This window comes from Lissotriton helveticus, chromosome 8 (genome assembly GCF_964261635.1).
Source record: "Lissotriton helveticus chromosome 8, aLisHel1.1, whole genome shotgun sequence".
Taxonomy (NCBI): Eukaryota; Metazoa; Chordata; class Amphibia; order Caudata; family Salamandridae; genus Lissotriton; species Lissotriton helveticus.
In genome coordinates this window covers 416,847,487-416,874,889 of record NC_136069.1, presented here as the reverse complement: position 1 = coordinate 416,874,889, position 27,403 = coordinate 416,847,487, and the positions used below count along the sequence as shown (strand labels likewise).

General features: G+C 43.7%; 1 protein-coding gene across 5 annotated transcripts in view; it reads left to right on the top strand.

Annotated features, from left to right (window-relative positions):
- Positions 1-27,403, top strand: part of ATP7B (ATPase copper transporting beta) — a 535,606-nt gene that overhangs the window by 184,586 nt on the left and 323,617 nt on the right. Inside the window, exon 1 of one of the 5 annotated variants that reach the window (XM_078657261.1) lies at positions 17,449-17,821. The exons of the other annotated variants lie outside the window; for them this stretch is intronic. Coding sequence (XP_078513387.1) covers positions 17,588-17,821 — 234 coding nt within the window. The 5' untranslated portion in view covers positions 17,449-17,587. Of the gene's footprint in view, positions 1-17,448; positions 17,822-27,403 lie in introns of those variants that run through there. 5 annotated transcript variants of the gene reach the window in all.

Here is a 27,403-nt window from a genome sequence, read left to right as displayed (position 1 = left end):
GAGGTTCTGAATACTGTCTAACATGGCTTTTTCTCCTAAGTGTGCTGGACTATGTGCGGTGTTAATAATGACTTGAACCATAGAGTCGGGGAGAAACCATGTGGCTTTTCCCTTCGTCAACCATCCCTGATCTGTCTGGACCCCTCCTTGTTCAGACCATTTCTTGATTTCGTCTGGGGTAGCATGTGACTGTATATCTAGTACGTCTTGTGTAGGGTCCTTAACTGTCATACAAGTCGTCTGAACTGGAACGTCTGTCTGTGTCGTGTTAACTGGAATGTCTGGAGTCTGGGCTGTAAGCTTGGCTGTTCGATCTGCCAGGTCGTTACCTTGAGAAATGGTGTCAGTGACTTTCGTATGTGCTTTGCACTTCATGATAGCGATAGCTGTCGGTAAATGTATTGCATCTAACAGAGCTTGAATGAGGGGGCCATGCTGAATCTTGGTTCCATGAGAAGTCAACCTCTCTCTTGCCAGAGTATTCCAAAGTCGTGTACGACTCCGAACGCATAACGTGAATCTGTGTATATGTTTACTTTCAGGTTCTTGGCTCGTATGCAGGCTTGGGTCAGAGCGACGAGCTCTGCTGCTTGAGCAGACAGGGTATCAATACGATGTGTTTCTATAACTTCAGTTTCAGTAGTCACTGCATACGCGGCTACTAACTCTCCTGTACTTGTCCTCATACATGAACCATCCACATAAAGTGTCAGGTCGGGATCAGATAATGCAATGTCTGTCAAGTCTTGTCTTGGCTTTGTCATGGTGTTAACAACTTCCACACAGTCATGTGTGGCAGGATTTGAAGTAACTGAGGGTAACAGTGTAGCGGGATTTAAAATGTTGCAGCGTCTGATTTCTATGTGTGGCTGAAACAGTGTCAGTTCATAACCTGTTAAACGTGCAATTGTCAAGTGCTGAGTCTGTGTTCGGTTCAAAAGAACTTCCACAGAATGTGGAACTTGTACTGTCAGGGAGTGTCCTAACACTATGGAATCACTTTGTCTGATAGCTAGAGCTGTGGCTGCAACTGACTTGAGGCACGCAGGCAGAGCCTGGGCCACCGGATCTAATGTGCTAGAAAAATAAGCACAAGGCTTGTGTTGTCCTGCTTGATCTTGTGTAAGAACAGATAATGCTGTACCATCACGTTCAGTGACAAAAAGTGTAAAAGGCTTACTGTAGTTTGGTGTCGCTAGAACAGGTGCTTGGCATAAAGCTTTCTTTAACTCATTGAAAACAAGTGTATGTTCTTGGGTCCAGGGGAGGACAGTCGATATGGCTGCCTCCTGTGTCGTTAACTGTATCAGTGGCTTGGCTAGATATGCGTACTGAGGAATCCATTGTCTGCAGTAAGAAGTGAGGCCGATAAAAGCTCGTACCTCCTTCTGAGTCTTGGGCTGTGGAAGATGTGCTATTAACTGGATACGGTCTGGTGTCAACTGCCTACCCCTCTTGGACAGTACGTGTCCAAGGTACACCACTTGCTGGACACAAAATTGCAGTTTCGAAGGGGACACCTTGTGCCCCATCTCTGCCAGGAAATACAAGACTGTAAGCGACGCTCGTTCGCAGTCACGTTCTGTACGGGCTGTGATCAATAGATCATCGACATACTGGAGCAGGGCAGTGTCAGTTGGCATGTGAATACTGTCTAGTTGTCTTTTTAGTGCTTGACTGTAAATGCTAGGACTTTCTGTAAAACCTTGAGGAGCTCGTGTGAATTTATAGCTTCTTCCATTTAAACAGAAACCGAAAAGAAATTGGCTGTCTGGATGAATGGGGACACTAAAAAATGCGTTCTTGAGATCAATAACAGTAAAGAACGTAGCTTCGGAATCAATGGCAGTCAATAGGGAAGAAATATCTGGAACCACTGGGTACTGGGGTATGATACATTTATTAAGTTCTCGAAGGTCGATCACTAATCGATAAACTGGAGGTGCATTGGGATCAGTACGTTTAAGAATCGGAATGATAGGAGAATTACATACATTGGAGTCAGTTTCTACAACCACTCCTTGAGCAAGGAGCTCGTCAATAATTTTGGATAAGGCTGCTACAGCCTCAGGTGGCAATTTGTACTGTCGGATTCGTGGTAATACAACACCTTGCTTTAGAGTGACACAATAGGGTGTAATGTGCATACAACCTACATCAGTTGGACCTTGCGCCCATAAATGCTGAGGTACATTCAGTAATCTTGGATCAAAATCACGCAATACATAATGACCTTTAAAATCACGTAAAAACAATCTCACACCTTCTGGGGAACAGCATATAACTGCTCCTAATTCTTTCAGGGTCTTAATACCTAGTAAATTTTCTGGACATGATTTCGTAAGTAACAAGTCTGTAGTTCGGGACAATGGACCAACTTCTAGGGAAACTGGTTTCGATATTTCATTAACAATAGGCTTTCCTGAAAATCCAAGGGAAACATTTCTAGAGCCCGAGAGTGGAGCCCCTGGAACCTCGTCATGACTGATGGTAGTCCTACTTGCCCCTGTATCAATCAGAAACTTTCTGTCTTTCCCTAATACTTGACTGTGTACATAGGGACCCTCTTGATCTACAGGAACCTCGATGAGAGGCAAGCCAACCTCCCTCTCTAGGCTGTTTCATGAATACTGCTGATATTCTGGATAATCTGACTGTGCGTACTGGTACATCTGTTGTGTAACGTGTTGTGTGGCAGCTATAGGCTGCGGTACTGTAACTGTCTGTTGTGCGTTCTGCGGTGGCTGGGAATTCTGCGGAACATGTTCTTGTCTAGGAGGACGTGGTCTCTCTTTCGTCTTACCTGTAGCTATGTTGTGTTTCAGAACTGCACATTCGTTTATGTAATGACCTGGCTGTTTACAGTAATTGCAGGTCCCTTTAACGGGAGCTGTAGAATGACTAGTTTGACTCGGACCCCTCTTCTGACTGTCTTGTGGAACAGACTGTGCAACCAGTACTTTCATTTTCGTGTCTTTCATACGTCTTCTTTCGTGTTCCTGCTCTTCCCTGATTCTGTTCTGGTGATACTGTAGCATCTGGAGCATTTGTGATGGAGTATTAGCTTGCCAGGTACTTTCGACTTTCAATACTCTATTTTTAACTTGCGGTAAAGAATTCTCAACTAGTTTGGTAACAAAAAGATGTGGATACGATTCACTACTTGTTTTCAGGCCGCTATTTATAATGAAACATTTCTCAAATCTAGAATAAAAATCACTAGTGTCTTCATCTTGTTTCTGTTTACAGGCTGAGATGGCATCCCAATCTTCCTTTTTCGTGGCTAGTAATCTTGGCAAGACCTGTATTAACAGTTCGGGTAATTCTTTGGCTTTATCCCCAAGACCAGTTCCTGGGACTCGTGCATTATCTTCGGTCTCTAACGCGGTCCAATCTATCTTTTTCTCTCCCACCTCCCATTCTTTTTCTTTGAGTTTTTCATATATGCCCGCAGGCAACAGGACCTTTAACATTTTAATGATATCAGGATACGTGTATTCTCCCATACGGAGCATGTCCTTTAATTCTCGATGGAACCCTGCTGGATCTTTATCGTGACAGGGTATTAACTTTTTCATTTCTAGAAGTTCTATTTTCGTGATAGGGGTGTAAACAAATACTCGTTCGAGATTACCCCCCGCTCCCTTAACAGGATGTACTTCTCGTAACGGATTCTGTCTGTCTATGTAGAATGATTTTCTTACTGGGGGTGGAACAGGAACAAAATGTGGATTCAGGAACGTTCTGTATTTATAGCGCTGTTCTAAAATGACGCTAATTAAATCGGTACCTAGACCTTTCCATCGGTTTAGGAGTAACTCGTTCAGTACATCATGTAAAGGACCTGGATCAGAATGCTGATCCTCATACAGTGTAATGAGGTGCTGGATCATATACATACCCACCAAACGCTGCTCGGCTGGGGGCAGTTTCAGAAACATTTGAGCCACTATTTCGTCTGGAAACGTGGTAGAATCACTAACCCATCGGACTGCTGATCGGGCTAGTTCTTGTTCATGCATGGTACTACGTTCACTATAACCTATTCGTAGTTTCAGAATTTTATCTGTAGCCTGGAATATTTGTTCAAGAGAACACTGTTCTGGTACGGAAGGAGGAAAAGCTTTCTTGTAATCTAGGCGTGTGTGTCTGTCGGAAAATCTAGTTCTACCTACATACGCTATTCTGGCGGGATTCTCGCTGTCTACCTCTTCGTTTGAAGAGTCATCCTCTTTCTCGGCTACTCTCTTTTCTTCCTCCTTCTTGTGTATACTTATTATTTCTTTACGAATCTTTTTGTACATGGATTCTATACAGTTTTGTGTTCTGTGTTTTCCTTCTGATATATTGTCACTCCATCTTGTCAGGACTTTCATATCTTCTTTGTTTTTATCAGGATAATCTTGTTCCCTTATTAAACAGTTAATCAAGAATTGTAAAATCATATTTTGAATCTCGGCTTTCCTGTGTGCCATAGCTTCGTGAATACTTCCGGGATTCTCCCCTGTACGGATAAAATGATATATTCTGTCTAGATGTGGTTCCATATTCGATATGGTAACCAAGAAGCTTGCAACTCGACGTAAACGTATGGAATATATTAGCATGCTATCTTCTCCTGGCACTGGATCATATCTACAATCAGTAAGGAACTTCTTGAGGGCTTCATACGTAGCCACTTTGGGCGTACGCTGTAACGCTGCATCTCTCAGCGTCAGGCGTTTTGTTTGAGGCGGGGTGGTAGGAGTACCTCCCCCTGCCCCTCGTGAACTGGAATCGTCAATTAATACTGGATGTGCGGCTGTTGGTAACGGGACTGGTACAGTAGGAGTACGTAATGTGGGTTGATCCTGGGGGACTGGCGCATGGACAGGACCAACGACTGGAGGCACAGGAATTACATTAACAGGAGGCTGGACTCGAACTTGGACTGGCGGAGTAGGATCTGTATTAACATATTCTGGGACAGTGTCGTCTAAATAGGAAGAAAGAAAAATTTCAGCTGCAGTCGGTTTATGACGCAGTTTAGTCGGGACTAATGGTGGTGGTAAATTATGGGGTGCTTCCGGGGTCGCCTTCGGCAAACCCTCGGCGAGAAGAGGATACATACCTTTAATAAGGGCATTTCTTTGTCGGTCTGACTGTTCTGCTCTAACTCGTTCACCTTCTTCTAGTAATTCCCTTTCTTGGGCTTTTTCTGAGGATTCTCTACTTAATTCTGCTTTTCTAAATTCTTTTTCGGTTCTTCTATGAGATTCTTTGCGCCATAACTCTATGGCATCTTTCTGGGACTGTCTGGCTTTCTTTTTCCATAATGCTTCTTCTACTCTCATGATGCACTCGGCATCCCATGTACCTGATACAGGCCATCTATATTTCTCTTCAAGATTCTTGGTATAATCCACCCATAAGTCTAGATATAATATGGCATCTAAGCCATGCTTGTGATACATAAAGTGTCCAGGACTGTCCCTAGGAGGGACAGGAACTGCTTCTTCGAGTAACCCTTTTCTGGTTTTTATCTGACGTAACTTTGAAAACAGAGGCATATTTGAGTCGTACTTGAATTAAACACAATACACAATGAACACAGTAATGAAATGGCAAACAAATCACTCATACCACGACATAGAAATACATTAATAACAGTTCGAACAGAATACTACCTAATACACTGAAAAACATAACACTTGAAGTTCTCGAGAACGGACTTACTAGAATTACTGGATGCACTGCTAAAACAGTACAGAACATACCGGTCTCATAAAGAGACACGTCATACCGTATCCACCTAGATGGACACGTCGGACTGGATCTGTGTACCCAAACCCATCGGACCGGAGACAAACTAATGACCCCGTCTAGATACTCCCCCAGCAACGGTACTCACCGGGAAGCAAAACTTGAAGGCCTCGGACTGGACTGGACTGCTACGACGTCTGGTTACTACGCATGCGCTTCGAACTTCGGGCTTCGGAAACAGGTGGGCCTCCGGATACCTCGGACCTTGCTCTCTCGGCTTGGGCTCTGGTCGGGACGAACCGCATTCCTCACCGCCTCGTCTGGATGCCGGACCGCAGTCTCCGTCTCCTCCGTGGGCCTGAGGGAGACTTGATGAAGCAGAAATATCTGCACGTGCACGGTAGAGTTCCGTCACGGCTGTAGAAGGGTCAGGGGGCCTGCGTTACATCGCCGGCGCGTGGGGAAGGGGCTCGTTCCTGTTCGGGCGCCATTATGTGGTAAATAAATAATTAATTACCGGTACTATTTTTCTATGCATAAAATAAAACAGATAGCTCAATAAATAAGAGGCAGGATCCGGGGTATCTGAGTCGAACAGGCTTTAATCAGGCATAAGGGAAGGGACAGGATCGGAACAGCCTGAAATAGAATGGCATGGAATGGCAGCTGCAACGTCTCATTAACAGTACATGATATATATAGTAAAACAGTACAATTACATTGCATACAGTAGGCGTAACAAGTGACAAACGCAAGATAAGAACACATGGGCGTAAAAAGAGGGCGTGCACAGGGCGTGCACGAAGACATGTGATAAGAACGTCACAGAAGTGTCATAAATGGGTGGATACATGGAGGGGGCTACCTGGGCAGCTGGAACCTTTAACCTACTGGTGCGCGCAAACGGGCCATGACGTGTAACTAGGGAGAGCTGGGGGCTCTGACTTCTGCACTAGAAGAGGAGACTAAAGTCTAAGATGTCAGGACGACATGTACCTATATCATATCTGGTATCTTGTGTTTGGAGTACATGTTGATAGAATCTAAAAGTCATCAGAGCAAAGGCTACTTGACACTAAGGCTGGTGCATGCATATATTCTCCGTGTATTGCGTGTGCTATGAATCTTCTATGGATACTAATTCAGTAATTCACTTGCATGGAGACAGAAAGACTAGACTATAGCTGAAAATGTTTATGCGGTTCGTTAGCTTAGGAATGTGAAGACGGGGAGCTGAACTGATAACTAGAGGCATAACATATTCTTGGCAGACAGGCAGGCAGGCCAGGCCGGGCACCGCGCTGCGCGGCAAGAAGTAAGCGAAGGGTCAGGGATGCGGGAGGGGCTGCATCGCTCCTCGGAGTGGGTTCAGGAGACTGGAGCTCGAATCTGGTGTTCAGGCCCTTTGAGGCCTAGAAACGGGGACAATTCGATAAGTCTAACGGGCATAATGTAAAACGTTGGCAACATAGACCTAGAAGCCTAATTCACGTTGCTTTCACGGGGACCGGATAACTGACATACTAACGTTGGACACAACTATAATTGCGTCTTTAATCGATCTTAAGGGGATATATGCATATCGATCATGCACATATAACATAGGATGGGGAACACGTAGGCACACATGACAAGGCAAAATTCAATTTTCCTCACTTGCACAAGATGGCACGCTGGACTTAGGAATAGTATAAATTGCTATTCCTACTCCAGTTAGCGCATCAGCAGGGAATGTGTTGGATTTAAAATCCAACACATTCCCTGGTGTTGTGCGCCATCTAGCGCAAGTCGTTGAAACGACTTGCGATGTAATGTCATGCTTGGTAACAACGCGGACGACGTAACGTCCACGTTGTAACCTACCAGCGTGGTATTACAAACATTGAAACCACAGTTTCCCACCACTAACACACCTAGGCAGTAAGAATCAACAATTAAATCTATATAAATAAAAATGTAAATGTTTGTTTGTTCAAAATCGTAAATCTCCAAAAGTTCTTCACCGATTGCTTTGAAATTTTGACACAACGTTGGATTCGAATACGCACGTATTTTTATATACACAACGTTGGATTCGAATACGAGATTGTTTTTGATCGAAAGCCCGAACAGACACATAAAAATGTCAATGTTTGTTTGTTCAAAATCTTAAATCTCTGAAAGTTCTTTACCGATTGCTTTGAAATTTTGACACAACGTTGGATTCGATTAAGCTCTTGTTTATATATACACAATGTTGGATTCGAATACGGGCGTGTCCAATACACGCGTGTTTTTAATCGAAAGGCTGAACAGACCCTATCGATTTGGTTAATCCGCAACAACTACAAGGGACATATAGAGACAATAGTATACATATATTAGGATGGACAGTTGGTGTCAGGATGGCAGACCGGGAAGTGGGTGGAGGGAGGGGGGAGGAGTTGGTTCACTTTGCAACATTAAGAAGGGACGCATAGAGACAATAGTCTACATAGATTATGATAGACAGGTGGTGTCAGGATGGCAGACCGGGAAGTGGGTGGAGGGAGGGGGGAGGAGTTGGTTCACTTTGCCACATTAAGATGGGACGCATAGAGACAATAGTCTACATATATTAGGATGGACAGTTGATGTCAGGATGGCAGACCGGGAAGTGGGTGGAGGGAGGGGTTGGTTCACTTTGCAACATTAGCGCGTGTTTATATATACAACTTTGGATTCGAATACATGCGTGTCCAATACGAGCGTGATTTTAATCGAAAGGCCGAACAGACCCTACCAATTTGCTTGCTGCGCAACAACTACACGGGACGCATAGAGACAATAGTCACTAAAACATATTGTATACCAACAAGCATTGTGAAATTAAACATATTAGAAATGTGCGCTTACTCTTTTCTTTCTCTTCCATTTAACCAGACTGAGCCACAGCAACGTGTGGCCGGGTATAGCTAGTATTTATGTATGTATTCTTGTGGTATTTGTGTAGCACAAACCTTGCTGTGTGTGAGGATACATTTTTTTTTTCACTTGAGAAGTGAAGAAAGCTGCTGAATGAAGCCATGAATTGGAGTGCCTTTAACCATGTGTAGTGAGGAATAGGTGGCCAAGGTTTGTCAGTTAGGAATAGAAAATCTTTTCTTTTCTTTTCATCAACTTTTATTCGATTATAGGCTTGTATAATCATAAAAAGTACATTTAAAACAGGGAAATATAACATAGTCAAAAGGAAAAAAGTCAATGTGCAAATGATCACAGAACTGGCATCGCTATACCGAACAAAAGATGTCAAAGCGGGTTACTGTTATACAAGTGAATCAAGTTTAGAAGTTGACTTTGCGACGAGTTGATATTACAATTTTAAGAAAGGTCGCTATCATTTTTGCTTCATGCGGGGATTTCGGTGATTGTAAGTGAGAAAGTGCTGAATGTGATTGTCTAAGACCGCTTGAGCGGAGGAGGGGCAAAATCCATGTTTTCCTTGCTAGTCTGTAGTACTTGCAGAAAAGGACAACATGTATCGTTGATTGTTCAGAGACTCCGTCGCAAGGGCAACTCGTCAATTTTCTGGACCAGTTCTTCATTTCTGGAAATGAGACCAGACGGAAAAAAAGATTGAACCGGAGTCTTGTGATTAAAAACTTTTCATAGTTTGAGAGGAAGTATGTCAGGTATGGCTGTATGAGTTTCCCTGTCTGCAATATGCGAGATTTTTCATTATGTTTTTTGGTAATCTCAGTTTGGTTGCGGAGTTCCCTTAAGTGGCCCATACATAGTTCCTTCAAATGTTTCTTCGAGATATCTTCTATTGAAGGGGGTTCGAGGAAGTAGTGCTCGCAGTCAAGGTCTAGAAAAAATGTGTGAATGTAATTGAGCCAGGGTATTTTTTTCCAGTACGCTAGGCCGAGACATTCAGTGATGAGGGAACGGGTGATGTGACTTTCGGGGTTACACCATATACGCTGCCACAGTAGGATGGGCTGGCATCGTATGGTGTCGGTCATATATTCCATACCCAGTACCCGATGTGAGGCTAGGATCGGGGAGCTTTGGGGGAGAGCTAGGATGTATTTGATAAAAGCGTTCTCAGTAACCTGGAGTTGGTCGATACATCCATGGCCCCAGATGCCTGCTCCGTACGTGGCCACACTGTGGCATTTTGCATAGTATATCGTTAATAGTTCCGCTGGAGCTGGTTTGCCTAGTTTCCTTGAAAACGCACTTAATGCTGATACTGCGCGACGGAAACTGAGGTTTCTAGCTTCCACTGTCTTACTCCAGATCATTGTGTCTTCCACTAAAATGCCCAGGTATGGGTATACCGATGTTTTTTCTAGTCTACTGTTGTTAATGGATATGGGCTTGGAGACTCCTGGTCTTGGTCCGATGGTCATTGTGAAAGTTTTTTTAATATTAACTTTCAATCCCAGGGAGTCCATGAAAGTCACATATTTATTTAGCTGTCGCTGGAGTTGGTTGGATGTCCGTGCCAGGATGACAGAGTCGTCGGCATATAGGAGGATTGGTATCGGGCGATGGTCTATCTGCGGGAGGTCCAGGCTCCCTTCCAGCATGGCCTGTTCGAGCCCGTTTGTGTATAAATTAAACAGGAAGGGAGCCAGCACGCACCCCTGCCTTACTCCTCGTGATATTTTAAAGGGACGTGATAGTTCGCCGCCAATGCCAAAACGGACTCGACCTTCTGCGTTGGTATATAGCTCCCTCAGGAAGGCTAGTATGGGAGGGTCCACTCCGAGGTTTTCCAGGATCTGCCATAGCTTTGCATGCTGTACGCAATCGAAAGCCGCGCTTAGGTCTACATAGACCAGATAGATGTTACCTCCTTTAGCGCGTGTGTACTTTCCAGCCAAAAGGACGAGGTTTAGGGCCTGTTCCACCGTTCCGAGCCCCTTCTGGAAACCATATTGCAGGTCAGTGATGATGTTATTCTCCCGGGCCCAAGATTGTAGTCGGTCCAGGAGTATTCGACCTGCAATCTTGCCCGTGGAGTCCAGAAGGGAGATCGGTCGGTAGCACGCTGCCATTACCCGTGTGATTATTATTGACCAATAATCAACATTATGTAGGAACAAGTCCATGGGAACCCCGTCTGGGCCGGGGGCCTTGCCAGGTTTTGAGGCCTTGATTGCCTTTCTGACCTCGTTGAGGGTAAAACGTAGCCTAATGGGATAGATATTTCTCTTGGCTGTTTCAGAGTCTTGTGTTTGAATTGTTTGAGCAGCACCCGTTGGTATTGCAAAGATTTTTGTAAAGTGGGAGACCCAGTCGTCCTCAGTTATTGCCACATCAAGGTGGTTTAGGTCAGTGATGTTAGCCAGAAAGGGTGATCTTATGGTCTGCCAGAAAGCAGTGCTATCTTTCTTTGCTGCACTGTCGTGTAGTTGAAGCCATAGATCTTGCTTTATTTGCTTTTTGCGATTTTTCCGGGCGATATTATAGATTTTTCTCCGTTGTGAGATTATTTGGAGATCCCTCGGTTTCTGTCTTAGGGCTTCTTTAAGGGATGTAAGGGTCTTTCGACAGTCAGTGTCAAACCATCTCGTGGTAGGAAGTCTTGGCTTGTTTTTAGTGTTTATGAATAGCTCGTCCCTTATTGATTCCTGGATGTTATAAAAGGAGGTGATAATTATTTCTGGGGATGCCTCGGGGGACAAACAGTTCGTTAACCAGAGATGCGTTTTTTCGAGGACCCTTTGTGTTATCTCTTCTGGGTCGATCTTTGACCATTTAATTGCGTAGCCATTCGTCTTCCTCATGGCCAGCGATTGTTGGTCAAGGGAGCTGGCTTTTGCAGAGAGTGTTCCAGCTTTTTTCATGAGGATTTCCACACTAAGAGGATAATGGTCACTGATTGGATTAGACCCTATTTTATAGTTTTTTAGTTGCCCATTATAGGAGTTTGAAGCTAAAATATAGTCGATGGTAGACAGAGCCTCGCCCGTGAAAGGTGGGTAGAAAATCCTGCACCGGGTTGACTAGTTCGTTAGCAAAGTCAAGGTCTAGGGTGAAGAGGATTTCATTTAGTTTGTTACCACCCAACGTGTGCACAAAGTGGGGAATGGGATTTCCGAGTTCGTTCTGGAGCCCACAGTTCCCATTTTTGTAATTTGGGCACAATGATAAATTGAAGTCACCTCCCCAGATGTAGTTGAGTATGGAATTGGGATTTGTCTTCTGAAGTAAAAGTAAGTATGCCGCTATTTCGTCTAGGTATGAGCAGCATTCCAGAGTACCGGTGTTATTATAGTAATTTATGAATACATATAAGTTTTTCTTTGATTCCGTTGGTTGTGTGACTTGAATGAGATGAATAGAAAATCAAATTGTGCACTGGCCGATGGTTTACAGCTGCTTAAGGGAAGCATTTTTGAATTATGAATTATTATTTTCACGAGAACACCTACAGTGAATCATGTATTAACTCAGGGTTGTCCCTTTAAGTGTAGACAGCAGGAATTGTGTTGTTTTCTGTCTCCACAGAAGTTGCTCTATTGGTTTGGCTTAAAAACAGACTCTCTTCCCATATTGTAAGTAATAAATGAAAATAAATGCTAATTAAGGGGCTCATTATGATCACGGACGGACTTGAGTCCGTCCGCGACAATCGAGGAGGAGGGAACCTCCGCATGGCCTGCGGAGTTCCCTCCTCTCCAATTAGGATGTGACCGCCAGGGTGGCGGTCACATCCTCTATTTTTAACATTGCGGCGGGTGCAGCTTGAAGCTGCACCCGCCGCAATGTTAAAAATGCATACATTGCATTTGTATGCAGAAAGCGGCAGGCACCGCGCGGTGCCTGCCGATTACTGCATACAAATGCAGGGGGATACCATAGGTACCCCCCATGTGCACCCCCCATGCCCCCTTCACTCAGGGGGCCCGCAACGGGCCCCCGGAGTGAAGCTCCGTATGCTTTTCCACGGCGGAAAGCCCGCCGTGGAAAAGCATTTCTTTTTGGGCATCCTAATATGGCTGGCGGTGTCTGAGAGACACCGCTACCATATTAGGGTTTTTCCGCCGCGGTTGTAAGCCAACCGCGGCGGAAAAGCTGCGGACGTAAACCTGGACCCACCAGCCATCCTAATGTGGCGGTGGGTCTTTGGTGGGTCCGCTGCGGTTTTTCCGTATCCTCCGGGCCGGCAGAGGCTTCCGCCGGCCCGGAGGATACGGAAAAACCGGTATCCTAATCTGCCCCTTAATTTGGAAACATGCAGAAAGGCAACATGCTCTCCACCTTGTGCATTAGCAAGTCCACAAAAGGTCAAATTCACTGTATATATTTTTTTCTTGCAATAAAATGCGCACCCAGCTGCACTTTGCCAAGTATAATTACACTCAATACTATTAATTCCATGCAGTTTGCTTTGTTGGATAATTGTATGAGTTGAATGCGTGAGAGTATGGGCCAGATGTACGACAATTAAGTTTAGTGAGTCGCAAATTGCGCATAATTACTACTCTCAATTTGCGACTATCTAAACTTAATGTACAACAGTGTCTCAGACAGTGTTTGAGATTCAAAATGGGGTCGCAAATTGCATGCCTCATGAATATTGATGAGGCTGTTGCAATTTACGACCCTATTGGGAATGGCTAGCACTCCCAGGGATGGTGGCCTGCAGGGATCAGCAGACCACCATGTCAGTGACTGCTTTTTTAATAAAGCAGTGTTTTTTTAATTCAGGCTGTTTTCCTTAAAGGAAAACGGGATGCATTTACAAAATAAAAATGAAACTGTTCAGTTTAATTTTTTAGGGGCAGGCAGTGGTCCTTGGGACCACTAAGGGAGAGGTTGTGAGCATGTGTTCCTCCTTTCCGAAGGTATATTCTGGTCAGTAGGGTAGTTTCTTGTTTAAATACAACACATAAATCCAAGTTGATTTGAGTGAGAATAGTTCTTTTTATTCTCCACTTTATTATGTCCATTTCAATAATTTTTAATTTTTCACAGAGTCAATTATTAGGGAAAGTGAACAGCCGACACGCGTTTCGCCATATGTGGCAGGTAGAGCCAGGGCTTTCTCAAGGATAGTCATTACATTTCCAAGATTGTTATGGGACATTGTATTTTAACATCCAAATCACTTGGACAAACACCGAGAAATAACTGTCACCAACGATGTCCACGCCGGTCCTCCATGATGATAAAAAAAACCCAGCACGACTGCCCACCCAAAACAAAACACGACGCTATGAACGTAACGAGCACAGGATTACCACAGTCCTCTGCCACTTGTTTGGTTGGGGGTTACCACTGTAAAGGTCCAGAGCCTTGAGCAAAGTTCCTCTAATATGCTAGGAATTCATATACAGAATCGGGATCTCTGGGCCGTTCATCTTTCTTTCAACTTAGTCCTTGGGACCACTGCCTGCTCTTAAAAAATACTTGCAAACCCATTCACAGAGGGGAAGGGGTCCCCTGGGGACCACTTCCCATTTGCGAGTGGATTACCACCCTTTTGTAAAGGGTGGTAAACTGGCAGTGTTTTGCGGTCACAAAACAATCATGCATAGATTTGAGACTCGCTATTAGGAAGGGACACCCTTGGCTCTCCTCTTCATAATAGCGAGTCGCTAACTATATTTTGCGAGTCGCTAATAGGTTAGCGACTCGCAAAATAGGGTTAGTACATGGGCAGACATTTTTTGCAGTCGCAAAGGCGCCAAATTCCCCTTTGTGACCGCATAAAACGGTTGTACATCTGCCCTTATAACTTTCCTAGATTGCAGTAATGTGTCTGTGAGCTTCTAAGGGCTGGCAAGTCAGATATAGAGTCATTAGCTCAGTGAGTAAGAGGGAACTTAAATTAACAAAACGTAGGTGTTTAAAAGATGGTTTTTAATCTTTTTCTAAAAGAAAGATGCAGTTTTATATTTTTGATAAATAGAGGCAGTCTATCCCATACTCAGAGAGCAAGTTAAGAGTAGGGTCTGTCACCCTTATGTAATCTTTTGGTACTTTATACCACAAGCAGGTTTAGATTTTATGATTGGTGATATCTTGATGGAACTTTTTTTTTTTAAACTTTATTCGTGAATGTATATTCATCACATACGTATACAGACATGCAGTACATCACGCTTTTCAATTTAATCCCAGTCCACAAATAGAGGGCAGAGACTCATCCTCTAGGTCGTTTCCATACAAATTTGTGCACATTATTAGAGTTCTCCGTTATTATCAGGACATGTCCTTATACCCACCCTCACTCTCCCTAACTATCCCTCCCCCACCCAACCAACTCAGGTGTTCAATTCCTCCTAACTGTTTCGTCACAGCTCCCCAGCGCTGACCACTCTCTGCCAGGATTATGCAATAGAAGCTCTTTTAACGACCTCCGTCCCGCCTCAGTGCTCAATATATACTACAGTAGTCCCTCAGGGTCTCAGTGCGCTCAGTTGCCCTGGGACAGGGGCCGATCTATACTATCTAATTCTAGTAGCATAACCTCCCAGTCCAGTGCCATCGGGATTTTTCGCCTCCCACCTTCTTCCTCCTTTCTAAGGGCAACACATTCTGCTCTACCCCATTTCACCACGTCTGCCAGCCATGTCTCCACCATAGGCGCTCTCGGGGACTTCCACTGCATTGTAATCTTCCTGATCGCTAAGAGGAGGGCTAAGTCCACAAATCGCAATTTGGGTTTTAATGGTTTGGGGCGAGGCCGGGCTCCCACTAAGCAATACAGTGCACTCTCCTTCACCTGTATCTGAGACACCTCTCTCATCGTCCGGCAGACCTCACTCCAGTAACCGCCCAACTGTGGGCATGACCAAAGCATATGTAGGAGGCCTGCCCCATCCGACCTACATAGCGGGCACTGATGAGAGGCGTTGGGAAACATCTTGTGGATCCTCTCCGGGGTGAGGTATGCCCTATGGAGTATCATCAGTTTCTCTGTTTTGACCGCTGTAGCATACAGTCCATGGCAGCTGGGCAGAGGAAGCCAATATATATGTATACATGTTAACCACCTGCTGGGAAACAACATTGGTTATATCGTCCTTGAGGCTTGACCCCATTTTGAGGGTCTGTGCTCAGGAATAACATGTGACAAGTCTGTAAAGTTGACATGGTGGACCATTGTTTTTGTTTTCTGGTGCACTCCCCAGTCAAAGTTTCTGTCTCCCAGTGTACAATGTTATTGGTACTCAATGTGGAGAGGTTGTGGCTTTATGGCCAGAGCTTCCGACTTTGGAGCTAGGGAGCCAGGTTCGAGCTTCGGTGTCAGCTCAGCTTCTTGTGATTCTGGGCCAATCACTTAATCTCCCTGTGCCTACCGAGAAATTAACCTGTTCTTGTGTAACGTAACTGGTACTCATGTAAAGCGCTCCAATACCTTTGAGTCGAGTTTTCCCTACATGAATCCGCAACAACAAAAAATGGTACTCACATGTAGTGCACTAACCCTTCTTTCATTAGTGCATGTTGTAAGAATCAGAACTTCTCATTTTCAATTTTCTTTAGTTTGGTGAACCAAATATATGTTTCTCCTGTCAGTCTTCAAAACATGTCCATATTGTCTATTTATTCATATCAAGGGCTGATTCACAGTGCATTTCAGGCAAAAGCGAGGCTTTTTCCATTACAAACCAAGGTCAAATCTGTGATGCCTGCCATGTCAGAGTGAGATGAAAGCGAGCACCTGGGTCTCCAGACAAAGGGAAAGAAGTCTTCACTCCACACCCCTCCAAGATGAGATGCATTACAGTCACATTCCAAGCCTAGCTGGATACCCTACCCTTGGGCACTCGCAAACATTTGCCCAGGGGCCACAACATACGGTCTGTAGTGTGACCGGGGGCCGCACTGATGCCAGCAGGGTGGCGGTAGGGTTCTGGGTGGTTCAGGGATTGTGTAAGGAGGTCTAAAAAAGTTGTTAAATAAACAACCAAGAATGTATTTGCAGGTTAATAAATGCTTGCACGTTTATTTAACATTCTTTCTGAATATTAGTGCTGACTGAGCAACTAAACAGAAGCTTGTGCTGCTGTTGGAGGGGGGGGGGCATGTAATGGTCAAGAGGGCCGCAACCGGCCCCCTGGTCTACTTTGAGTGTCACTGCGCTGGTCTATGAAGCCACACCCCACATCAAAAGAAATTATCCATATGTTTGAAGACGCAGGCGAATGGCCAGCTCCAGACAGGTTGCAGGCATTGCCCCCCTCCCCCTGCGAGATAGCCATGACAACAACCCTTTCACTCGCTTTAGAATGCCGTTCCGCAGCATTTGTAGAATCAGTGGAACAAACAAAAGGCTCTGTCCAACGGGTTCAGGTGAATGAGGTACACTGTATCTGTGAGATTTGGGAGGGGGGGTATTACTGCTGAGGGGAGGGGGACATCATTTTACGTTAGGCCGCCGCCTTGCTGGCGACACCCTCCTTTCAAATGCACACAGCTATACGAGCGTGTGATTCTGCGCACCGTGTCGCGTGAGGTGAGTCTGTTTTTAACTTATTCTGCACAGAGCTGCGCACCGTGAAGTTGGCTTTGGTGACGTTGTGAAATCCCAGGCTCCCCTGACTCAGCCTGGCAGCCGAGTGCAAACATACATGGGCAGCGCGGCTGGGCGCAGAGCGGGCTGGCACTTGGCGCGGGCAGATTAAGGGAGGGGGCGGGTTGCATGTACCGAGAGGAGTGCAGCCAGTGAAGGCGTATAAAGCCCGACAAAGAGCGCCACGGGCTCGCGAGCATCACACGGAGGAGCGCCTACCCTGGAGGCTGCAGCCATGTGGATGTGTGCGTCCTGAAAACCATCAGATGACCCAGCTTCTTAATTGTCGCCAATACAGTTTTTACTTTTATCGTAAAAGGCGAGCCACACTAAAGGTGGGGGGCCATGGCAAGAATAGGTTTTGGAGCAAAAAAGGATGGCAACCCGTACACAGTTCCCGAGTTAAGGGACAGGGACGTAAAGTTGATTTCCTTCAAGAAGCGTCAAGTTCTGGACGAGGTGATACATTTGCAGGATGCTGCGGAGATACCCCCGCTGGAAGAGGCGGCGTGCCTCCAGGCCCCGGACGAACGTTTGCCAGGTTATCCAACAGAGGGCGCAGCAGCGCGCATGGAGCAGGTAAGTGTGTCTGCCCCTCCTCATCTAGAGCGCCGCGGGCTACAGGGGGTATGAAGGCAGCGGTTTTTTTGTGTAAATCTTCAAACAAGTCCGAATTTCTTTGGTTTTCTGTGGCGCGCTTGACGCCCGCACCACCTAAATCACTCCATCTAAATTGATGTCAGGGCCGGCTTTAGGGGGGGGGGGGGGTGCAACCGACCGGTGCAGCCTTACCTGGCTCTGACTTTGGTTGGGGGCGCCGTGTATAAAAATAATTGATGGTTTAAAAGCATGTGAACTTCCTTGTGCGTCCAGCAGTGTTCAGGCAACAATAAAAATGTCAAGATAACTGGTGATTAATTTTTCTGCAGGTGAGAGATCGGAATTTTGTCTAGTGGTAGTTTTTACTCATCATAAAGTACCGCAAAGAACGTGTACCATGCAGATCACAAAACTGAGTGTGAGTGAACTAAGAGTAGCACTTAAAAAAAAAGATCTGTATGTCAGAGAGGGGTTATGGAGAGGAATGGGGCACTGTCGGAGTGTGGTAGTGAGGGAATTGGTGGAGAAGGAAGTCATGGGCAGGGGCGCCAAAAAAGACTGTTGCACCAGGCGCAACCAGCGCTAAAGCCGGCCCCACAGTTTTAACTTTTAGTCCACAAGCAATTCTCACACCTATCGGACTGAAGGTGTGAGAATTGATTGATGTAATTATTTATAGAGCTGGGCAAGCCAACAAATTAACAGGGAGCGCCGAACAAGAGCCAAGCCAAGTGTGTCTTTTGGGTTCTCTCTATAAACTCGTGCGCGAATAAACCCCGAAAATGGGCACATATAACATGCCCCAAACATCATGTTAAATGATAAGGTGTCTTAAAAATCTCAAGAAATTGTATTTCGTTAACACATCGAGTCTTTCGACCCTATTATATTGGATTATTGGAAAATCCTTATTAAAAGTGAGAGTTTTTAAACTTGCACTGAGAAACATGAGCATTGATGACAATTTTGTTAGTGACTTAGAGGCAAGTCACGTCATGTGTACCGCATATGTAGACTAGATTTTTATTACAGTTGGAGCAACATTATAAGACGGGCTGGAATTATGCGGCAGGGAGGGCCAAATTATATTGCAAGGCTGAGTGAATTCCACCGAAAGAAAAGACAAATTATTCAGCATAACGAGGTACATTTTGTGATAGTATTACTTCATTATTTTGTCATTGTTACACTTGTTAATACTGTCTGGCCATTGGTTGTACCTCAAACGGTCCAGTTTAGCACCCAAATATAGCAATAAGAAACAGAAAGATGACCGGTCAACCTGTTAAAGTTACCAGAGGCATACGCCAGGGTTGTGTATTGGCTCCTCTTTTATTTTCATTGTTTATTAATCAAATAGACTCAACCCTAGGCCAAATTTCAGCAGATGCCCCGCGCATTGACGGTAAGGTGGTACCAATTCTATTATATGCGGATGACGCGGTTTTAATATCTCGTACAAAAATCGGACTACAGCACCTCATAGATAATTTTGTTGAATTTATCAAGGGCAGGAAATTAAAGATTAAGAAAAGCAAGACTGTTGCCATGTCTTGCGGCAAAAAAAACAACTCAACAAGCTCTTTTTTTATCGATAATGAGAAGCTGCTAACTGTAAAGAAATGTTGTTATCTCGGAATAACCTTTTCAGATGATGGGAAATGGACACAAGAATTTAACAACATAGGTCTGAAGATGAATAGGAACACAAATAGCATCTTCAGTTTTTCCACTAAATTGGGTGGCCCCAGAAGAATTAAGGACCTGGTAACCATCTACAATGCTAGATGTGTTTCATCAGCATTGTATGGGGCAGGAATCTGGGGTTACTGTGAGGGGAAAACCATGCAATGTGACGAAAATAAATTGTTAAAGAGAGTATTGTGTGTCCCCCAATCTGCATCAACTTTACTGGTGCATGAAGAAGTAGGGATTAACTACATTACAGATCTTGCAGCTTTGCGTCCTTTAACATTATGGCGATCCATTTGGGCAAAATCAGAGACGTTGTTTACACAACAAATAATACGAGATTGTTTAAAACTCGATCACTTTCTCTATATACCATGGCTGAAATATATCCACTATTGGTACCGTATTTTATTTAACAATGATATTCTGTTACATCCAGATTTTGCCGCCTCTATCCCTAAGAAGGAATTAAAGGAGAAATTTTTATCATACAAGAGAGAGAATAGAGTAAGGCAATCTAGGACGCTACCAACGGTTGTCTTTTACCAAGAGCTTGATTAAGGCTTCCAGTCTTACTTGTCTGTGGTTACATATAACTCACACCGATTTGTTTTAACGCGTCTTAGATTGTGTACTGTACATCATTTGGTGGCATTTCCTGTTATGAGAACGGGTTCAAACTCCGTTTGCCCCAGTGATGGAATTTCAAGACAAAGCTGCCGTCATTTATTACTGTTCTGTAAATATTATTACTTCTTAAGGCTTTTTTTTATCTCAAACCAATTCTTTTAAAATTTAACGCTCGATCCATAAATATTGCAATGAAATTAATTATGCGCCTAGAAAATCCAGATATCTGCTTTGCTGTTGCTATGTATATAATTAAATGTATAGATGCCAGGAAATCTATTACTGTTTAAATTGGTAATCAGTATATAGTCAAAATACATGAACTATGCATTCATCCTGCTGGAATACTTTTCCTTTTTAAAAGAGTTTTAATAGTTATATTTGTATATAGTTGATTGTTTTTATTAATGCTTTGGCAACATGTTTTAAAACATTGATGGAACATTTCTACCAAAATGTATTAAGGTCTTACATCCCTGAATTACATGTAGCATTTTTTCACTTTATAGATGCATTTATTGCACAAGGAATTTAAGCAATTTTTTTGGGGGGACTCGGCTTGTACATATGTATAATACGAAAGAGAAATGTATTGGCTATCCTGTGAATAATTTTTATAATTTTTTGTCAGCCATAATGTGTTGTTGTGATTAATAATTATTGTAACTTGCTGTTTTGTTTTTTGTTTGTGCTTAACTGGATTGTTACGACAACCCGAATAAAAGCTTTTGAAACGAAACGACCGGTCAACCTTTGCAGAGGGCTTTCCACTGTGCAGCAACACGTGTTGTTGCATTTTTAGTAACTTTTGAGCTGTTCGAGGTAGAAACAATTTTTTAAAGTAAGTTCAGCAGATTATGCAGTTGGTGATGAATTCTGTGGCAAATTCATCAGATCTATAATTGTGCGAAAAAACGCCACACAATCACATAATTTCAGTGGCCCAGATTATAAGCTATTTAATCAAACACAGGAGTTTTTGTACAGCCACATCCTGACTGTATAGCGCACGCCCTGAACGTGCATATTTGAAGATGCCCTCACGTGACAGTGAACAAAAAGATTATTCAATGGAATAAAGTATTTGTCTTGGATCACACAGTTTGATCAATAGGGAAGCTGGGATTGATTCCAGATTTCCAGTTCAACACTGTGCAATTCGACCACAAGATGAAAATCTCTTTCTGACGTCAGAGGTTAATACTTTGTTAATAATTCATGGAGGATGAGGTTGGCGAGTAGGTGGTAGGAAGAATCCACATATTATTTTGGGCAGTTTTATATAGTATGAACCTCCCGCAAGGACAAGGAGCTATATACTAGAAACACAGACTGAAAAATAGGTATTTTTGTGAGATTTGCTGGTATTCACAGGATTCAAATCCAGTTCCCCATGAAACATGGTCGGCAGCTGTAGCCGTGAAGTCACATCACCTTCTGTAAAAACTCGTTTCATTTTGGGCTTGACGTTTCAAGAGGACCTCGAGCTGAGCCTGAGGCAAGCATCAGGCTCAAGCCTAGCTCAAGCTTCCAGTAGCTCGGCCACATTTAAATATTTAGGGGCTCAAGTGAGGATTGATGAGAGACAGTTGCTACAAACAGTTTCACGTATATATCTGACTAGTACGCCATGTCTTGTGTAAAACTGCCATTCCTTGCTTTTAAGCTATTAGCATGTTGCATACTGGAACATATGGGCTTAAAGAGCTATAATAGCCTATAATGATAAACTGAAAGAGAAAGGACTAAAATACAAAGTAATATTTCTTCAAATGTCAAGACTTAGTGGCTGTGTCAAACATGACCTCACATAACAAGGTAGCTTGTTTTAAGATGCTTTATTCAAGTGGAATGAAACTCCTACTACGGCTAGTGTCAGCCACAGCTGGCCTTTGCTCAGAGAGCACCCTAAACAAAACTAAATTTGGCACCTCCTTCTCCTATTCGTCCTCTTTAACTGTCTAAAAAAATAAGAGGGATAAAGGGACACTGTCTCACACCACACCCTAATCACGAGACTCCATGACGCCGACTTTGGCGACAAGGCACTGGACTGGGTCCACTCCTTCCTGGCCGGTCGAACACAGCAAGTCAGACTACCCCTGTTCCTCTCAGAACCTACAGAGATCAGCTGCGTAGTGCCCTGGGGCTCCTCCCTGAGCCCCACTCTCTTCAACATCTACATGGCTCCTCTCGCAGCCATCGTCAGAAGCCACGAACTCGACATCGTCTCCGATGACACCCATGATCATCTCCCTCACCAACCCCACAGCCGACAGAATCAACTTTCACAACGGAATAAAGGCAGTTGCTACCTGGATGAAAGATTGCTGCCTCAAGCTCAACTCGGACAAGACCAAAGTACTCATCCTGGACCCATCCCCTCAGCCTGGGATGACTCCTTGTGGGCTGCCGTACTAGGAACTCCTCCCAACAGGGTCGGCGCTAGGCATGGGCAGTGTGGGCAGCTGCCCAGATCCTCACACTCAGCCCACCAGCATGAGGCCCCGCACTGGTGGTGTGTCCTGTTGTTTCCCTGGTGATCCATTTTAAAGAAAGGTGTCGCCTTGCAATTAGGGTCCATGGGAGGCCGCCCGCTCCCCGGGCCTCTCAGGGATGGTGTCTGGAGGCCTAGGGGAGGGAGAAGCTTCCTCTTGTCCCAATTGCAAGGAGACCCATTCACAGGCACTGGGGAGGCCCATTGCCCAGCATTTATACACCCCCACAGTTTTAACTTTTAGCCCACAAGCAATTCTCTCACCTATCGGACTGAAGGTGTGAGAATTGCTTGTGGTCTAAAAGTTAAAACTGTGGGGGGCGCACGAATGCTCGACAATGGGTGTCCCGCAGTGTCTGTGAATGGTCTCCTTGCAAGGGGCCACTTATCTAAATTAGAGGGGCCTCGCACATTCCCTTTTAGCCCAGGGCCTCGCAAATCCTAGAACTGGCCCTGCCTCCCACCCCTCTGCACCACGCACACAACCGTGGTATCATACTGGACTCCTTGCTCTCAATGAACTGCCAAATCAACGCAATATCCTCATCCTGTTTCCACACATTCTGCCTGCTTCAAAAGACATTCAGATGGCTCTCCAGAGAATCCAGAAAGCTGGTCACCCATGCACTCATCACCAGTAGACTTGACTACGGCAATGCACGCTAAGCCAGCGTCACCCAGAAACAGCTCAGGAAACTACAGACTGTCCAAAACACCACAGCGAGATTGCTCCTCGACATACCCCAAGGCAGTCACATGACACAACACCTCAGAAAACTCCACTGGCTCCCTATCACCTTCAAGCTCCTCACACATGCCTACCGGGCTCTCCACGATGCAGCACCAGAATATCTGAACCACGCCTTGCTTTACACACATCCGCCAGACAACTCCGCTCTTCCCAACTCGCCCTGGCCTCTGTCCCATGGATCCACAAGACCAGAACCGGAAGAAGATCCTTCTCCTACCTCGCCACCAAGACCTGGGACACCCTCCACCTTAGGCAATCCACATTGTCGACCCACTTCAGGGAGGGCCTCAAGACCTTGCTCTTCGACTGAACCTCCACACCCAGACAGATCAGCAGTTCTCCCCAGCGTGTTGAGACCCTTATGGGTGAGTAGCCGCGCTTTACAAACCCCATATTGATTAATTGATTGAAGGTGTGGGGCCAAGTAAAAGGAAGGCCATGGGAAGAAAAGCAGTCAAAGTGCAGATAAAAGCACCAGCAGACTCTAGAAAAAGGTTTTAAATACAGTTTTCTTTGGAGCACCGTCAGAAGAAGACTGCTGCAGGCAGCTCTTGCACCACTCTGAAGGTCTGTGCCCTGGGTGTGGGGCCAGCTCACACATGCTAAAGGTCGGTCCTGGTGTCAACACTATATACATGGAGGCAGTCAAACTGCTCTCTGTCTCATATTGACACACGTGCTGTTGGGGGACACTAAAACCACAAAGATTATCGATTTCAGTTAGGTTTGCTGTTCATACTCCTTTCAAAGCAACAGTAGCGAAAGTGTTGGGCTTTAGAGTGGTTAGGTTTACTATTTTTACTCCAAGCGAAGCAACAGTAGCGAAAGTATTAGACTTTGGAGGGATTAGATTTATTATTCCCACTCCTACGTAAGCAAAATCGGAGAAAGTGTTGACCTTTGGATGGGCTAGATTTACTAGTCCCACTTCAATTTAAGCAACAGAAGGAAAAATGTTTGACTTTGGTTTACCATTAAACATTATACCAATCAAATTAGTAATGCATTTTCAAATGAACCTGAATCAAACATAGGTATATAAACATTATTCAAATCTCCAGGTCCTGAATAAAAAAATGAAGTGCTTTGAAGATATCAATATTTACGTCAGGAAGCAATTTGTGACACACTTTTTTTTTAGGTATGGACTTTGAGATAGCGTTAGTTGTCTATCTAGACTATTATTTTTCCAAAGAAATCATACGTTGAGGGGCCTTTGGTCAGTGGGCTTTCTCCATTGGTCTGTTAAATTGTCATTCACATTTTGCTTGTTCCCACCACGACATACCACGACATACAGCATGGGACAATCGGTCAGTATACATTACCTATTGGCTGCCTTCACTTTGGGTGACTGCACAAAGGCTGTGCACAGTGTTCCCATCCACTTAAAGTAGTTCACTTCTCTTCAGTGACACATTTGGTTTAAAGTGTTTTATTAACTTTAAATGCCATTTATTTCTCTGGGCTGCACTTCCGATGACCAGTTAAGTGGTGATTCATTTTACATCTCCTTTTTAAAGTTGCTATTATAAAGTCACCAGTAGACTTTGACTACTGCAATGTACTCTATGCTGGCGTCACCCAGAAACAGCTCAGGAAACTACAGAACGTCCAAAACGCCACAGCCAGATTGATCCTCGACATCCCCTGCTGCAGTCACATGACACAACACCTCCGACAACTCCACTAGCTCCCTATCACCTTCACACTCCTCAAGTCTGGTAATCTATCCAAAAAGAAGAAGAAGAGACATATATGTGTCTGCCTGACAGATTCATGGTCCAAATAGCATAAACTAAACAGTGACCTAATATCGGGCATTCATAACTGGTGTCATCTCAGACTGATACTTAAGGTTTAAGCATTGCCAGATATTGTTCAACTAATTATATAAAGCAAACACTTCCAAAACAATAATGTAATTATTCTATAGGAACATGTTCTACTTTACAACCCTTTTGTAGAGTGTAAATATAAAACTAGTTTTCCAATAATCCGTAATAGTTTTTTTGTCTGTAGTGTCCCTATTCAAATTTTTTTTCCCACAATCGAGAGACAATTTCAGCATATATGTAGGTGCCTCATCAGGACACAGGGCATGAGGTGGTGACTTAAGGCTGTAGAAAATGATTATTTCGTACAAAGTATTTTATTGGCTACATGATCTACAACTACACTTAACTCTTTTATAATACTTTATAGCACTCCTTCCCTGCATGACCAGCCGCTATCAGTTTCCAATATGATGCAGTATCTTATTTTTTAATCGCCATCAACATTAAAGATCATGAAAACATTGGTATTCTATTCCATTTTTACATGATAATTAATTGTATAAACGAGGGGTGGATTTGTTTCGTACAGTGTTGTGTTTTTTTAGCGGTTTTTAATGGTTCTTTATATCCTTACTATCAGAGTCAAGTACTCATTATCAACCCATTCATTCTGTTTAACGACTGCTCCCACTTTTTGTTTATTTTACTTTGTTTAGTTATACTGTCACAATCGAAACATTTTAGACACTCATCAAGCATATCTATCATCTCAAGGTGATCAAACAGGAATTCAATGACATCCAGTTTCATCATTATTCTGAAGGTACTTTGTAAGGTTTTAAACAATACAACTATTTTTTTTATTTCTATTGCAATTTTCCTTTTTTGGAAAGGCTGCAGTTTCCTTTTTTTTTTTTTAGTTCAAGAAAACTTTATTGAAACAATGCGCAAATAAGGTAAGCACAAGACATCAGTAAAACATGTTACATAATGTTAAACTCTAATAATAGAAGTAAAAGAAGAAAAAGGAAAAATACAACGAAAAAAGAAAAGAAAATCAAAAAGAAGAAAGAAAGCGAAAAAATAAAGCACAGTACAAACTATGCAATATACTATAAGCATGACTGAGAAATATACCAAAATACTCCTGAGAGAATACAACCGGGGAAAAAGAAAATATATAAGAATAATATGAAGCTCATAACATGACATTCGCAATTTATAAATATACAATAAGTATATAACATGAAATGAATGAAACATTATAGAATATGGAGAAGCCTTCATGGGGGTTTAGAAACCTCTTGCTGCAAGGAAGAAATTGGCAAAGAACATTTGGCACTTACGTCAAACAAGGAGGTAACAGGGTCCCATAACTCTTGTCGCTTGGTTGCCAGGGATAAAGGATAAACGAGAGTCTTGTCTAACCTGTGATAATAGCAAACTGCATACCACCAGGCCTGAAAGGAGATTTTGGTGAAGTCCTTCCAATTTTTGGTAATTTGCTGAAAAGCAACTGCTAACAATAAATCTATAATTCTGGTTTCTAAAGTGCACTGTTTCCAAATAGGAGAAACACTACCTAAGAAAATGTGAGAGGCAGAGAAGGGATGTGTAGAGGAGAAAATTTTGTTAATCTGGGTCCATACTTTTATCCAAAAGGAGCACACCAAGGGACAGCAAAAAAGCATATGAAATAGATTTGCCCCTGGCTTGGAACTATTAGCTCTAGAAGATTTACGCAATTTTAGCCAAATCTTATCCCAAAAACTAACAGGCCAAGAAACCTGGAAGTCTCCTTCCCATAGTTCCTCCGTTTTCATTTTAGGTCTAGTAGAAGGAGAAGATAGAAGGAAAGCATAAAATTTAGACGCCTTTACCCGCTTGAGGAGCAAAGAGTATAACAAAGGCATATTGGAGGGCAAAGGAAAAACAGGAGAAGAAGAAGCCAGACATGTATTGCGAGCTGCCTGAAGAGCAGAGATTAATAAAGCAAATTTGGTATTGAAGAAAAGGGGAAAGTGGAAGGAAGAAGCGACTGACGAAAAGGAAAGCGGACTGCCATGATGAATTAATTGGTGAACCCAGATGAGACCGCGCCCTCTCCAAGCTTTCCAAAAGATGGGCTTATTATTAATCAAGATAGAACTATTATGCCAGATGGGCTGATCAAAAAAAGATGGAATAGGTACACTGGGAAGAATTTTGAAGTG